At 37.1% G+C, this 16,421-nt stretch overlaps 1 protein-coding gene and 1 long non-coding RNA gene across 3 annotated transcripts; one reads left to right on the forward strand and one right to left on the reverse strand.

Moving 5' to 3' along the window:
- Positions 1 to 7,072: 7,072 nt before the first annotated feature.
- LOC132294664 (uncharacterized) lies at positions 7,073 to 10,854 on the forward strand. The gene is made up of 2 exons (XR_009478137.1): positions 7,073 to 7,794; positions 8,193 to 10,854. It is a non-coding gene; the product is annotated as an uncharacterized LOC132294664 (long non-coding RNA).
- Positions 10,855 to 11,078: 224 nt separating this feature from the next.
- Positions 11,079 to 15,928, reverse strand: LOC132294658 (CDPK-related kinase 4-like). 2 transcript variants are annotated; one of them, XM_059792586.1, is made up of 4 exons: positions 15,689 to 15,928; positions 12,605 to 12,667; positions 11,994 to 12,161; positions 11,079 to 11,464 (listed from the first exon to the last, which is right to left on the reverse strand). In XM_059792586.1, exons 1-4 carry the CDS (start codon positions 15,854 to 15,856, stop codon positions 11,459 to 11,461), a joined length of 405 nt encoding a protein of 134 aa, XP_059648569.1. In that variant the 5' UTR covers positions 15,857 to 15,928; the 3' UTR covers positions 11,079 to 11,458. The 2 variants fall into 2 exon arrangements, 1 of the variants encoding a protein (XP_059648569.1); XR_009478134.1 differs by lacking the exons at positions 11,079 to 11,464; positions 15,689 to 15,928 and having other exon boundaries at positions 12,021 to 12,177; positions 12,605 to 12,723.
- Between the last annotated feature and the right edge of the window lie 493 nt (positions 15,929 to 16,421).

Consider the following 16,421-nt stretch of genomic DNA (forward strand, 5'->3'; position numbering starts at 1 on the left):
TACCACACTTTACCATCCTCAAACAAGTGGTTAAGTGGAAGTCTCTAATCAGGAGATTAAGCACATCTTGGAAAAAATGGTTCGACTGGACCGCAAAGATTGGTCATTAAGACTAAACGATGCACTTTGGGCTTACCGGACAGCTTATAAGACACCCATTGGCATATCGCCATATCGACTTGTCTTTGGCAAGGCGTGTCATCTCCCCGTTGAACTAGAGCAACGTGCTTATTGGGCCATAAAAAGGCTCAACTTTGATCTCAAATAAGCCGGCTCTACTTGTAAATTGTAACTCAATGAACTTGAGGAACTTTGAAATGATGCGTATGAAAGTGCCAAAATCTATAAGGCAAAGACTAAAGCTTTTCATGACAAGCACATTGTCAAAAAGTCTTTTGCCCTTGGACAAAAAGTTTGGCTTTTCAATTCTAGATTGAGACTCTTTCCCGGTAAACTCCGTTCACGGTGGGATGGTCCATATGTCATCACAGCTGTCTTTCCTCATGGTGCCGTCGAACTCTAAGATCCTACCAATGGATCTCTCTTCAAAGTTAATGGCCAATGGATTAAGCCTTACATTGATGGCATAATCCCTTTTCGAAAAGTTAAGAAAGTCCTACTAACGGACCCAATCTACGAGGATTAATGCGCTATGCGATGCCTGGTTCGTCTAGTTATCGACAATAAATTTAGCACTCATGGAAAGCAATTCTTCCAATTTCCAAGTTTCCCTCCTTCAAGTTACATTGGCTAAGAATTTTTCGAAAATTCACTAATTATAGCCAAAATGTGACCTCTTATGGAATTGTCTCGAATTGCATTCCAAAGGTCACATGCGGTTTTCTTAGTCATTTTAAGGTCTTGGTGCAATTTTCAGACTTTTGCAAGGTCATTCCGGCAATTTTCTCGACAAATCCAAAGATAACGGGAGATTCGGACCACAAGTCTAGCATTTTTGAAAATGCGCTTCAATTCCTGTTCCGTAGGTTTTACGAGGTATCACAGGTCATTAGACACTTAAACTTTCAAATTTGGTTGCTTTTGACCCCGGCCAGGCCTTGCAAGGCCATCTTAAGCTGCACAAGGCAACTGCAGAGAGCTCCCGAAGGCGCCCGCCAAATGAGGCAGTACGCAAACTAGCTCCCGCGGGGCCCCGCCAAGCCCCCGCGGGCCCCCCCATCCCTTCCGCGGGCGCCCGCTGCCTTCGCAGAACGGGTTTTAAATGGGCTTTCAAGCCCATTTTTCCCTCTTTTATTCTCTCTTAAACCCTTCTCGCTCTCTACTCTCGCCCCCATCCCTCTCAAACCCTCAAACCATCCTCCAATCTATCTCTAACCTCCTCCCTCTTTCATCTCACCCACCATCTTCTATCATCCCTCATTATCTTGCATCATCATCAAGCATAAAAGCAACTTTGTTCTTCCACATTGGGTACGTCTCTCTTCTCGTTTTGTTTTTTTACTTTTATGATCAATGGAGGATGAGATTGATGTGGTGAAGGTTGTAGAATTTGTTGGGGTTGTGCATGGTTGATTCTAGGTACAAATTTTTGGGAATTTTCACCTTTCTAACCTCATTTTGCTCTCTTCTAATTTTTGCTGCATACCAAGTGTTTGACAAAAGTCCTGAACCAATCTTCTTCATTCCAATGGCTCATAGGGTTATTTCCAAGCGTGCTTGGTCATCCGAGGGCCCTTCTAATGCTCTTCCGACCCCAAATTGGGCTGAATGGCCAATTGAAACCGAAGCTCGTTTCGACATTACACCTACTTTCGAGAGCAATTTGGAGACCGCATGGTCTGTCCGCGAATTGAGGGCCCGTGACCTTGCCTCTCTTTTCAAACTGCGCGCTCATTCTTACTTCCTGCGTGTGGTCCGTCTGTTCTATGCCAACATGGTCCACTCATGTGAGGAACCGGACAAAATCAAAACCACCATTGATGGCTATGATTATGAATTCAACCTCGATGACCTTGCCATAGCTATGGATTGCCCCTTGGTTTCGCCGGTGGATGAGGCGGGCCTCGCCCTTTATGTTGAAGGTCCCGATCAGCCTACCTTAGCAGACATTGTGGGAGAAATTTGTCATGGTCAATTCACCGGAAATAGAACCACAAACACCAATAAATCTTTCTTACCATGCCGGCTATGGTTTCTCGATTCGGTCCTGGCCAAGAACGTCCTACCCGTGCCAGGCCATTCCGAGCGAAAGGGGGAATTTCTGAAAACCCTCTACTATGCTGAAAAGGAGTGTTGGTTTTGTGTCCCACAACTTGTCTGGGACCAATTGCTAAAAATCTATAATGAATTAATCTTGGTTCGGTCGCGCACCACCATCACCTGGGCATTCCCATTTCCATACCTTATTACAAGGTTGCTAAAAAACATGGGGTTCCGAGCTCCCCGTGGTGAACAGAAAGAGAAATATGTGTTGAACTTCAACCTTTGGGTCTGGAAGTCTAGCACAGCTCAACTTCAGACGTCCCGTCAGACCCGCATTGGTGACGAGTTGGATTGGGGTGCTCCGGCTCCCCCTGTGGCTCCTACTCCTCCTCCTCCTGATACCCCCGCTTCTCCAACTGCCCCTTTTGTCCCGCCGCCGGATGTCATGACTCACGCCGACTATCTTGCCTTAGATGCTCGTCTCGATGCCTTTTCCTTGCACTTTGATGCTATAGAGGGTGCCGTCCAGAAAACTCAGGAGAATCAAGAGATTTTGCAGGCTATGCTCCAGTCATTGATTGACCGTGCACCTGGCCCACCTGGTCCCTCCTCCTCTACCCCAATGGTGGAGTGATTTCATTTTTCTTATTTCCCGTTTTAGTAGTACTTTTTAGACTTATTTTGGGCCGCGTTTGCATTTGTTTTTCAGTTTTTCTTTGGCACTTATAACTGCATCACTTTTGCTATTTTGCATGGTTTATCATTTTTAGTCAAATAAATTGCAGTTATTTTCATTAAATTTGGATTCATATGATTCTTGTCTTGTATAGATATCTTTTGACATGTTTTTGAAACCAAGTTTGGGGGCATGCTCCGGGAATTTACGAGCTGGCCTATTTTTGCACTGCCACTCCAATCCTATCAACTTGGTACTATTGTTCCTTTCCTCCTTTGTTCATTCTCTTTGCTTGTCCTTTGTCTTCTCACATTGGGGACAATGTGACATTCAAGTTTGGGGGTGCATGAGCATGTTATTGCAGTTTTGATATTCTTTGCTCATTTGATATTTTTGATCATTTTTTATGCTAGTAAGTTAATAAAATCATTTTGTTTAAAGGGAACTTTTTGAAGGATGAAGCATGTGCTTAATACTTTGTGTATGGAAGCCAAGACAAATTTTTTGAAAATAAAGAAATTTTTTTTTGAATTAAACATGTTGATTCATAGTCGATTTGTATAAATATTTCAATTAAATTTTCGTCGGATTTCATACTCTGTTATGCTTCACATTGCACATTTGCACACCGGAAACCTAATTGTGAGGTATGCAACCCAAATTGACCTTGATCGGGACTCAATGATCTGAATTAATGACCCTAATGAATGGATATCCTTGGCATAATTAATTAAAATATATATATATATATATATATATATATATATATATATATAAAAGAAAAAGAAAAAATTCAATTATTGACTAGTCGAAGTTCGTAGCCTTTCCAACTCGAGTTATTAAGCTCTAGGAATGTTTCTACATTTAGCACCCTAAAGCCATCTGGCTTGGGAGTTGTTGGCCTAACACTTTTTACATGGGTTGATTAGAAAGCTTAAAGAACTTAGACATTGCACGGTTGTTCAAAAATAAATAAAGATGGTTCGTTGAAATTCGTAGCCTTTCCAATTCGAGTTATTAAGCCCTAGGAGTGTCTTTACACTTAGCGCCCTAAAGCCACCTGGCTTGGGAGTTGTTGGCCCAACACTTGCTACATGGGTTGGTTAGAAAGCTTAATGAATTCTCGATATTGCACGACCATAGTAGGTGATCTTTAGAGTTGATCAATAAAATTGTCAATAAGCAACAAAAGTTATGCAGTTAATAAAGTTATGCCTTGGAGCCCTCATTTAGAAGGAGATTTAAGGATGTGAAAATATGTTCTTGAGATTGGAAAAAGAGGGTAAAAGCCACATATTAGGAAACTGGCTCACTTTCACTGAAGCTAGAGTTCATGTTATTCAAGAGATAACAATTGAAGTGTTTATATTGACCTTGATGATTGATGCATTTAAGTTGAACTTGTTTTGCCATTTTATGTTAAGGCTTCATATATACAAGGTAGTCTGTCTAATGTCTATCTTCAAAATTTTCTGCGCTCCAAATCATAGTTGAGCTTTGTCGATATTTTTGTTTCGTGATTGATGCATGTGTTAGCATTTCATTGGTCGTCATTTGCATTAAGCTCTTTATTTTGTTTTGCTAAGGGACTAGCAAAATGTAAGTTTAGGGGTGTGATAAGCGCCGAATATTACATATTCAAACGCCCTGTCTTGCATTAGTTAAGTCCATTATTAGAGGATAATGTATAATTTTAATTCAGTTGTGTATTTCTTTCTAATTTTAGGTTTTTTTCCCAAGAATGATCAAAGAAGCGGTTTTGACAACTTTTCGTTGAAATACATGCGCCGTGTTGGGGAGTCATCTTTTGGACTTGACTTCTTCTGTTGCCATTTTGTGAAGTCATGACTGAGTGTTCCTCGTGGAAGTGCATCCACGGTCCAGCGTGAAGAAGCCTTGCTAATATAGTAGAGGCAAGCTCTCGCGGGCGCCCGCCGAACCCCTAATCTCTCTGCCCCATTTCGCGGGGCCTTGCTGAGCCCCCGTGGGAGCCCCAGCGAGCCACCGCGGGCGCCCGTCGTGCCATCGCGGGTGCCCGCCAAACACTCCAGTCCCTCATAAGCCACCGCGGGCGCCCGCCGACCTGCTGCAAGCAGCTCAACTGCCCTTGAATTTCAACATTTTTGTCTCCTTATCTTCATTTTGTGTCGCTTAGCTTGATGCAGAGGGGCGAGCTCGGGATTTGGGGGGTATGGTGAGTAGGTTTTGATTGGAATAAAGAAGAGGCACTCATCTCATATCTCATATCTCAAGTTTTGGGGGAGGCAAAGGGCTAGAGAGAAAAAAGAGTGTTCTTGAGTTTAGGGTGTGAAAATGGAGAGTGGTTCTTCCTCTTCTTCTTCATACTTTATAATTATGGCTAACTAACTCCCTATTTAGGGAGGTGATGAAGCTCCATCTTGTAAGCATTGCTCTATTTTGATTTATATTTGGGGATTAATGTATATGTGTGATTTTTCCATGAACTAGAGCAATTTATGTTATGTAAAGAACTCCAATGCTTATAAATGATCATTTTGGGTTAATCATCTTGTTTTAGATTATTTTTCTCTCATGATTATATTGCTACATTTTCATAGTGACAATGTGGATGAGTTCATGGAAGTGTTTTTATTGGTATGATATTTAGGAATTTTGATAATCTATTGCTTAGGGCTTTCCTTTGATAGATTTTTCTTGATTTCTATTTCATGTGCTCCTAGTATGAGATTAAGGGCTTGATGATCTATGGCTTGGTGATCATGTCTAAGGTTGCATTCTAGTTTAGGTGACCAAAACATGTAGTGCTTTGATAGGTTATTCTTGCCTATTGATTTTATATTTTTCTTGAAGGAAATATAGCTACTTTATGTTGTTATATTCTTTGGTCATTTATATATGTTACTTCCCCAAAGTAAATTATGCCATAGCATGCTTAGTGATAGGTAGTGAATTCACCTCCCTAACTCCCATTTCTTATTGTCTTTATCTCGTACTCCCTTGCATTCTCAATTTATGCACATTTTAATTCATACTTTTAGTGACAATCCAACAAATCCTCTATAAACCCCTTTATCATTCTAAAAGATGATTCTAGTTACTTAGGTTGCCTTAAACTAGCAGTCTTAGTGGTTCGACTTACCCGACCAATAGCCCTATTTTACAATGATTTGTGCAATTGCAAATGTTGATATATAATTGACAACCGATCACCCTGCTAGGTCTAGGTACTCATGCCCACTCCAGGTGCGTTTTGCATGATGCCTACTAGTCAGGTTGAGACTGTCCCGTAGTTAAGTGAGAGTCCTTTAGTGTGGATATATATATATATATATATATATATATATATATATATATATTTACGAACTATTTAGTTATTGTTGAGTTATCTAGCATGTATCTGCCTATCGGGTTTCTCTATGGATTGTATTAGGATGGAACTTGCTAGTGGGCCTGACCCACTTTTATTTTTCAAGTGATCATCAGTTCTAGGCTTAGAGTTTGATCGTGTTGAGTAAATACAGTCACTCACTCCTCCGACTACATAGGATTTCCTTATATATTTTAGTGTTGGGTTTTGATTCTGTATTTTATTTTCGATTGGGATTATTAGGGGTTTATTAGATGGATTCTCAAGTTGTACGGATTGGAAAGTTTAAATTATATTAATGTATAATCTTTTGGGGTTTTTTAATTTAGAATTCTTTCAGCTTATTATTTTATTCTTATTTCATTTTTTTTTTTTTTATATTTCGTGTTCAATTACATATTAATTGTTTGATATCCCTCGAATCTGTACTCGGACTTGATCACCCGTGACTCTAGAATCGAGGGGTATCACATCTACCAAGCTTCATTGTTTTAAATTAACAAATTCCTTAGGAAATAGTTTGTTGGATGGGATTCAAGAACATTTTCATCTCATTGAGAAGGGAAAGGCAACAAAAATCTTTGATCCAAGCTAGGAAGTAGCCCAACGTTTTACTAGAGATATTAAACACTAGCTTCGTAGAGTTTTCAAACTCTATTTCTCCTTTATTTCTTTTTTATTTTTCATTCTTGTGTCGTCTAGATAGATTCCAAAGTGCTTCATTTTAGTTTTTGGAGCCATCAATCACAGATTCTTGCGATCAATCGTCATCTGTAGGGTGCCATTTTGCCTTGAAAACAACTCTCGGTATCCATCGTTTGTGAATATTCACGATCGATCGCCAACCTTTCAGATAGATCGCATTGGACCTTTCATCTTCTCAAAATCATTCATGAGTCATCACGATGGATCGCTGACCTATCGATTGTATTGGGACCAAAATTCTTTTTTCAAAAGTCAAGCTTAGGTTATGAACGATGGTACCTGATCACCGATCGATCGCATTTTAACCAATCATTTTTCAAATTTTGGGCCCCACTTTCTTCGCCCACTGGTATTCTAACCCCTCACCTAATGCCTAAACCTTTTTTTTTTCTTACATTTTATTTCTTCCTTCTTTCTTTCTTTTTATTTTCTTTCTTTTCTCCCTCTTCTTTCTTTTCTCTTTCACTTCGCCTCCATCTTTATCTCTCTTCCCTCTTCACCGAATCACAAACCCTAGCCCCCACCTACTCTCCCCTCTCACCTTCTCTTTCTCCCTCATCCCTCATCTCTCATCTCTCATCTCTCCCCCGTCTCTGTCAACCACCACCGGAGCAGTAAAACCCTCCCCCCTGCGATTTTCGGCGCCATCTTAGGCCGCCGTGTTCTCTCTCTTCCGGCGAGCTCTTGGCCTCATCAGCCGAGCTCCTTCTTCATCGCGGTCTGTATTTCATCTCGGGTTTTCTCTCTTCCTTATCTCCGGCCATTTTATGGCCAAGGAGAAGCGATTATCGCCCTCGGCAGCTCTCTGCAATTTCCGGTCATCTTCAGTCATCTTCTCCGGCCACTGTTTCACTTAAATCTTCCCGAGTCTCTCTCTCTGTTTTTCTCATCTCTTTCTCGGGTATGTTCAGTTTTTCATTACATTTTTTGTTTTTCATTTTATTTTTGTTTTATATTTCTTTGTATGTATATGCATCTATGTTGAACCAAAATTGATAATAATAATAATAATAATAATAATAATAATAATAATAAATAACTGAAAAATTTAAACAAAAAATATTTGGACTGAAAATTGAACATGGATGTTGAGACTTGACTGTTTGGTAACCTGTGATGATGTAATTTGGAGTTTGGGGCTGTAATTTTTTATATGAAAGGAGGGTGGGAATTCTGTATATGGTGTTTGTTGTTACTGTGAACTAAATTTTGGGATTGCTGTGATGTTGGCTGTGTATAAGAATTTTTCTGAAAAACTTGTGAAGGGTTTGATCCTGATTTTCTAAAAATATTGGGCAGGACTATGAAAGGAGGATGGGATTCTGTAATTTGGAGTTTGGGCTTTGAATGGAGATTGTTTGCTATTTTTGTGTTGGAGATTGGGCTGTGATTGGATTGATATATATGCGTGGTTTTGTGTTTGAAAATTCTGTGAGTTGAGAATTGAAACTGTGACTGTTATTGCCTATTTGTGAAGTGATTGTTGAAAATTCTCAAAAGGGTTGTGGTTTTGAAAATGTTGCAAATTTCTTGAAAGTTTTTGTAATCTCTAAAAATGGAAATTGGAATGGAATTTGTTAAATGAAGTGAAGTTTGTTCCTAATTTGTTTGTTGCACTTAAATTGTTAAAAATGGATATTGGAATTGAAAATTTGAATTGTGAATGGAAATGATATTGTTTAGAGAAAGCATGTTGAAATTTTGAAAGTAAGTTGAAAAATACTTGGAACTTGTTTGGCATTGTAAGTTGGCAATTTTAGAGTATGTCCCCAACTTCATTTAATTTGATTAAAGCCTAAGTGTGGAATTGCGTAGATGATTGTTCTAAGTTGTTTAATGCTTGAATGTTGTGACTTGAAGTTAAAAATTTGTTTTTTCTAAACTTGAAAATGAAGTGTCAAGTCTATAAACATGCAAGTGTTGTGAGATGGAACTTTTTGCAATGTTTTGATCTTAAGATATATGCTCATGATTGAGCTGAAATTCTGGAATATGATCTTTGAAAAATTGGAAATCTCATTTGTGCACAATTTGTTGGTTTTCAAAAGTTGAAATTTAGTTTCGGACTTTAAATTTGAAATGTGAAGTTGAGTTTTTAAATTCCTTCAATTGTTGAGTGATTCAGTGCATGATTCTTGTGAGAATTCTTATCTACAATGCATGTGAAAGTTACAACTCCAAAGTCTCTAAAAATTTCATTTTTGAAACCAAGTGTTGAAATTTTTCAAAAAATAAAAATAAAAAAAAAAATTCCAAAGTGTCCTTAAATGAGATGAATTTGTTCCATTTGCTTCATTCTTCATCCAAATGCATGTTTTGAGCGCCATTGAGTATATTCGTATCAAATTCTTGATTCTTGCCAAGTGAGGGCCTCTTATGATATCTTGTGAGCTCATTTGATGTGAACTTGAAATTTTCTTGAAAATTGTGATGAAATGTCAACTTGAACCCAACTTGTTGAAGTCAAATGCTATGATGTTGCAAATAGAGTTAAATTGACCCAATGTGATTTTTTTTGAGTAAGTGTTGTGATTTTTAGAATAAAATGCAAGTTTCAAGTTTGCATTTTGGCAGGCGCCCGCCAATTTTGGCATCCGCCCGCAGTGTCAGCATAGCGGGTGCCCGCTGCACTTGGCGCTCGCTAGCAATGCTCATTCCAACTTGACTTTTGGCAGCCTTGTCTTTCGTTTTGCTTCGGCTATAACTTTTTTGTTCAGACTCCGAATCATGTGATTCTTGAGTCTATCCTTATTTATTTTTCGTTGTTTATCCAATGGTGTGCACTGTGGCACTCATTTCTGTTTGAAATTACCATTTTGCCCTTAGTCCATTTCTTGGAGGGTTTTGAAATCCTAACTTCCATCTCGCTTCCGTTGAGTTATGGGACTCCTCGGAAGGCCACTTTGACGTCCTAAGGACAATGTCCATCTCTAGAAATCTTGTTCCCTTTTCGCTCCCACATTCCGAATCCGTTATTGGGTCAACTTTCGGGTTATCACAAATGTACCGTGTTTGTAAAACTTATACCGTCACAGAAGAATTTTAACAAATGAAATATTGTGAATATAAAATAAACAAACATGATTTTGGTAATATAATAATATGCATAAGAAAATGAAGTTTTTCTAATATATTTTTTTTAATGGAAGTGAGACAGATATATTCTACATTACTTTTATCTTGTTACGGAAAATATTTTCAATGACGAAGGATTGATGGTCTTACGGTCCACGAGACATATATCCTTACCTCGAGTTAATGTAATTTCGTGCATGCAAACTTCATCTTTTAATAATAATAATAAAAAAAATAAAAAAAAAACTTTGACCAAAAAAAAAATAAATAAATAAATAAAAGGCATGCTTAATAAAGTAGATAATAAAAGAAAGTATAAATAAGGAAGTATAAATAAGCTGTGTGGATATTACTAATCAATAATAGGTTACCTTATAAAAGCTGAAATATCCATAAGCATCATATAAAATTCATTTTTATCTTTATTTTCTTTTCTTAGATTGTGCCTTGGTAAAGATTAATTAAATGCTTGGAAGTATACGGTGAGAATCCAATAAATACTTAGAAGCAGATTGTGCAACACTTTCCTTTTCGATGTTATATTGATAATAAGCAATTTGACGTTGATCAAATTTTCATCGGCACACTAAATCAATTTCGCATTGATAACAAGCAATGCGTGCAAATTCTCCCCCTTTGCTTGTTTAATATTATTTTGGTCCCACCAATGTAAAAGTAAAGTAATAACATCCACGGTGTTGATAGTTAATTCTATCATGACTATACCCACGACCATGTTTATGATCGTGAAATGAACAGATTTCACTTTAGAAATCGTTTTCGATCTAGTGGGACTAGTAATATCATAATAAAAGCTCATAATTTTACTCTGCCCACTACAACAGTTATGTTTTTTACCAGCGTTCAGAAATGCTCGTGAAAGACTTCATTGAAAACCACTGGTAATTCCAACGTCGGTGTACCTTTATCAACGTTCTTTAAGAAGCGCTGATATTAAGCCTTTACCAGTGCTTTTTTAATGAGCCTTTACCAATGCTCTTTTAATGAACACAGGTGATTATCCAATTTTATTTTATTTTATTTTTTTGAAGAGGATCTACGAACAGGTTATGCATACACACAGCTGATAAACATATAGCAGAAATCCCATGAGAAAATATCTTTTTTATACATTCGACAAATATCTTTATTATACATTCAACAAAGTTGCATCACTCCCTAAAAACAGGAGAAACCCGAAAAAAAGAAAAAAAAAAAACAGATGAGTAGATTTGCAACTGCCTCTGGCCCATCTTTGAAAAAAATAAAAATCAGCCAATAACATAACCAATTCAAGAATCCCAACAAGTAAATAGGCATGAACTATGTACAATACGGGTAGAGCTGAAAAGGGAAGTTTTCAGGCTGCAGCTGAAGCACACCACTGGGCTGCTGCTCTTCTCCATGGAAGGGAAATTGATCCAACACTTGCTGCAGCTGCTGTCCCACTAGCTTCAGTTCTGTCATGGCGCGCTGATGAATCTCCACCTCTAAAACTGAAATTCAAGAATATTAGACGTTACAACGTAAGCTTAGTTATAAAATTGCAATCGGAGCCCAAATCATTCAGACCCACCAACAACAGCTGTAGAGCCCAAGTCATTCAACTACATTTCATTGCATTTTGATATAACAGTCATGGAACCAAGTCAACAACTGCAAAAACCATATCTAAAGAAGAGAGGAAAGGGTTAAAAAACAAGTTTTAAGACTCGTTATCCCTTTTCATCATCAATAATCAATTAATTTTGGATGATTAGATTAAACAAACACAGTTTGAAAAGCTGGATGAAATTAAAATTTTTGAATACTTTCTATATATAATTTTGGATTATGACCTCAACCCCAAACAGATTTACAATCTGCAAAGACTGAGCATGGAGAAAAAAAAATTAATTTTAAATATGCCTAATCCCAACTGACTCATCTGCTACTTTTCATTTGTACACACTTTTTTTCCCACTCTGATGGAAAAAAGAAAAAAAGAAATGACGTGTTGGAACTTTAAAGACAGTTAGAAAATACCCGAGCCAATTCCTCCACTGAGATCACTCTGTTACCCTCCTGTTCAAAATGCTCAAATGTTGTAGATGCAATCTGCTCCCATCTTTCAAGAGCCTCCAGTTGATATGTGCTGATTGCAGCTGCACAGAACTCTTCAAAGTCCATCTTCCGATAGGACAGTGGCGCCATCTACAATAAAAGACAACTGACAAGCACCAGAGTCAGGAAAAGCAATGTTAATTTTAAACTTGAAAAAAGAAGAAGAAAATAATTCAGTGTAATATTCAGGATTCACAAGACAAAAAGCACTTATAGAAATGGAATATGATAAAAAAAAAAAAGGTCTATAGATTATTTAATTGCTGCAGATAACCCTGGACATGTTCCAACTAATACGAAGTACCTAACTGAAGTTGTCGTTAAGTAACAGGTATTAATTTAGCTTAAAGATTGTTTATCATTAAATAAACATGTTACCAAGCAAGAAAATCAAGCAAAAATGGTTATTTCACAAGGAACTACTCATTTTATAAGCATTTAAACATGCAAAAATATCATAAACACCAGAATAAATATCAGATACAATGATCATATACTTTTTCACTGAGCAATAATGATCCCAAAGTCCTCACCGCATTGAGAATATCAGGAATCCTTGACTCCTTCATTGCGTCAGTTGCATTTCGCACAATAGCCTGCAAATTTGTTTTCAGTTCTCGTTTGACCATAAATTTGACTTTATAGGAAGGAATGAGGATAAGAAAACTGGCTAACACAGAACATAATTTCTTTTATCACATGATCATGTCATCTCCATAGTTAGAACAATCATTCCCTGAAATCATAATCAACTTCAATTTAAGGATCAAATAGAAAGAAAGGGAAGTATTTGAAATTATCAAGCGAGACATGTCCATCTTTGTTAGGGTCCAAAAGCATAAACTGAGCTCTAAGATAAACCAACTCATCCTCTGTTATAGGCTTAAAGCTTTTGAGAGAGCCTGCAATCGAAGAACAAACAACAATAACAAAAATTATAACTAAAACCAGAATCTTCAATCAGTCATGATAATAGCATGAAATAATTTTACGGGTATGACTATTTTCAAGCCATCTAATTGAGGCATTCAACATATAAAGCGATCCACAAACTCAGCAAGACAGATAAGCTGAGTCTGTTTTCAAGCAGCTGTTCTCCAGCTTCATGGTCAAAGGAAGATGGGTGGAGAATAGATGGTCAGAATATTCCACTGGATGTGTGTAAGCCCATTTCTAATCCGTTTTCAAAATAAGGTAGGCTTTCATTCAAGGCAGTTGATGGATGAAGATAAATGGGACTCGATTGAATGTATCAATATAAATATCCTTAATTTCTGTCTACTGAAATTCCTCTGTAAAAATGAAATGGCAATAACTCATCTAAGTATCATGACTTGTACTTACCATTCAAAATAAACAGAGACCCCAGTAATACTAATGCTTTAACTGATAAACTCAACGTGAGAAGGATGATACACAGAATTGATGCAAAAAAATTAATAACCGTGGCTAAAGTGATACAAAATATAATTACAATTCCCTTATAAAAGGAAAGTAAAATGTATATTTATGATATAATACTCAGCTAGTAAAATAAAATTCAGATTATTTTGACACTGTACAATTAAAAGATTCAGAAACAGAAAACACATGATACAGAAAATGTAATTGGATTCCTATTTGCAGGCGGGAAAGTTGAAAATTTTGAGTACAGAACAAATATATATAGACAAATTCTTGAATGCAACAACTAGCTGTCTTATTCTTCCTTCCCTCATGGAAGGGGAAAAAACAGGATTAAAAAAAATGAAAAAACATGATAAAATGAAAAAACATTAAATCAGATTCAAAATCAGAACAATTTTTTTCCCAAATTTCCTGTGCATATCGAAATAATATATGTACATACGCATATATATGATCCAAAGTTTTACTTCCTCTACATCTCTCATCAATCAAAGGGGGAGCGGCATTAATCAAATTATAAAAAAATTACAGAAAAAAAAAAAAAAATAGAACCTCGTCCTTAATCCAAAGCTTGTAGAGGGTTGAGAAGTGGAGGTGTGGCCCTCAATGTCCCTGTTTAAAGCAGCAGTGAACGCCTCCACATCCGCCCCAGAATGCATAGTTTCGTCATGTAAACGTATCAGATGATAACAACTTAGATTTTACTATCCCAACAATTCCCCTTTTTTTTACAAATCCAATAAATTTCAGCCATATATATATATAACAAATATGCGAACATATTCAAACATGTATTGTGCAGTGAGAGAGAGAAACGTAAGCTCGTCCTCTTCAAGAAGCTTCATAATGGAAGGGTCCATCGCAATCTCCCTGAGAATGAGATAGACGTGTGTGTGTATATACATATATGTATGTATATAGGCGCGAGCCGTGTATGAATCAGTTGCGTTTCCGGTGAATCCCTCAACTTTAGAAAGAGGAGAGAAACAAGAAATCGGGAGTGAAAAAAAAAAAAAAAAAAAAAAAAAAACAGCGGGCCAGCGGCTGAAGCTTGCGAACGGTGAACCTGAACTGGACCAGCGGGCGATGGAAACTGAAAGATATGGGTTTTGATTTTTTGAACAATCTGAAATGATATGCCGATATGGGTTTTGATTTTTTGAACAATCTGAAATGATATGCCGATATGGGTTTTGATATAGGTAATAGGTTTTGAACTTTTGATTCTAGCAGACAGATATGTAAACTAAGTATTATGGGTTTTGAACTTCTGATTCTTGTAGATTTTGTAGTTTGCAGTTGCAGAGAGAGAGAGAGGGTAAGTTCAGAGTTGAGAACGAGAATAGAGATGGAGGCGACTGGGGAGGCTGAAGAGAAACCTAGGGCTTGAAGTTTGTAGATTTTGTAGATTGCAGTTGCAGAGACAGAGAGAGGGCAAGTTCAGAGTTGAGAACGAGAATAGGATGGAGGCCATTGTGGAGGCTGAAGAGAAACCTAGGGCTTGAAGTTTGTAATGTCGGATGAGATTGGTGAAGTTAGAAACAAATGATAAATTAAGCAAATAGTAAAGTGAAATAATTTTAGTAAAATACTTTTCAATTTTAAAGAAGTACTTTATATTGATGTGAGGAGAAAAAAAAAAGTGAAATCCTCACTTTCTCTATCTTTTGTACTATAATAAGGAATTACTCCCTTTTATTATAGCATTCAGATTTGCTCTCTCTCTCTCTCTCTCTCTCTGCAATCAACAAACCCTTAATGAAGCCATCACCACCCAAAGTGAAAAAGAGATTGCTCCACGAATATGTGCAGGGAGAAGAAAGAACATACGAATCCACCGAGAAAGTCAACCTCACCGGAGTTGGCGAAGAAGCAGACGATGAACAATTACGATGTCGAAACGTCTGCGTTTCATGGCGGAAGTTGTGACTGTTCATTGGGCTTTCTTCATGAGCATAGCATTTCTGGACTTGAGCAATCTATATGTAAAAGTAGAGAGTATTGGACACACAGGTGGGTCTCGATGCCTAAGAAATTATCTTGATTAGAAGCAAAGAGGCCGCTTGTAGAGGCCAGAAATTGACTTGGGTTTCAAAATTGGAGATGACATGAAATTCTTGTGAATCGATCATTTTTGTACCATCCGATCAGAGGCCATGTGAGAAAAGTAATTACCTTAATTTCAAAAAGCAAAGGAGAAAAGCAATTACCTTGATTCTGAAGATGGGTGAAGATGCGTAGGTTGTGGGTGAAATGGGTTCGCCGAAGTTAATTTTTGGTGGTGGGGTTGGATATGGTGGTGGTCGGATGTGTTGTGCTCGCCGTTGCTGAGCACAATATCGTTGGAAGTCGTCTACCGTTTCAATCCATCTCGTCATGCTGGTTCAACGTCTTTTCTTCGTGAGGGTTGCAAAGGCACGGCTAAGATTTCGGCTGCTGTTTTTTAGAGAGAGAAATATAACAAGAAAGCAAAATTACAATAAAAATTATTAAATTTACTTTATGTTTTTTACTTTCAAAATACTAAAAATAAAATCTTCTTATTAAATATGATTTTACTTTCTATTTCATCTCAAATATGATTTTACTTTTGAAGAAAATAAAAATAAGAAAGTGAAAGCACTCATAAAAAAAAGTCCCGGTGATTCCCTAATTTGTTATAGTGGCCATAATCGGACCTGATATCAGTGTACATGAATTCACACATTCAGCGTGATTAGTAAAGCAGTGGGATCAGTAAAGTATCACTTTGTCAATATATAACCTTCAATAAAATTTTCTCTACATCAAATATATTATAAATTTACGATAAGTGATATTCTTTTCACATATACTTATGAGTAATTATTTCTCCACATCATATCAATTTAGCTGATTATAAATAAGGCCGACTTATATTACTCAATAATTTCATAATTCTGCAACCATAATTGCATCCATTCA

Source organism: Cornus florida, unplaced genomic scaffold, assembly GCF_030987335.1.
Source record: "Cornus florida cultivar Cherokee Brave unplaced genomic scaffold, ASM3098733v1 CherokeeBrave_3.0.0_Hap2_Chr01, whole genome shotgun sequence".
NCBI classification, from domain to species: Eukaryota; Viridiplantae; Streptophyta; class Magnoliopsida; order Cornales; family Cornaceae; genus Cornus; species Cornus florida.

Bases quoted from the DNA above. Each gene is read 5' to 3' on its own strand.
- LOC132294658 (XM_059792586.1), bottom strand. From the start codon at position 15,856: ATGACGAGATGGATTGAAACGGTAGACGACTTCCAACGATATTGTGCT. The intron at 12,668-15,688 runs GTAATTGCTTTT...ACAAATTTGCAG, and splicing joins CACCCATCTTCAGAATCAAG to GCTATTGTGCGAAATGCAAC. The intron at 12,162-12,604 runs GTGAGGACTTTG...CTTTTATTGTAG, and splicing joins TTCCTGATATTCTCAATGCG to ATGGCGCCACTGTCCTATCG.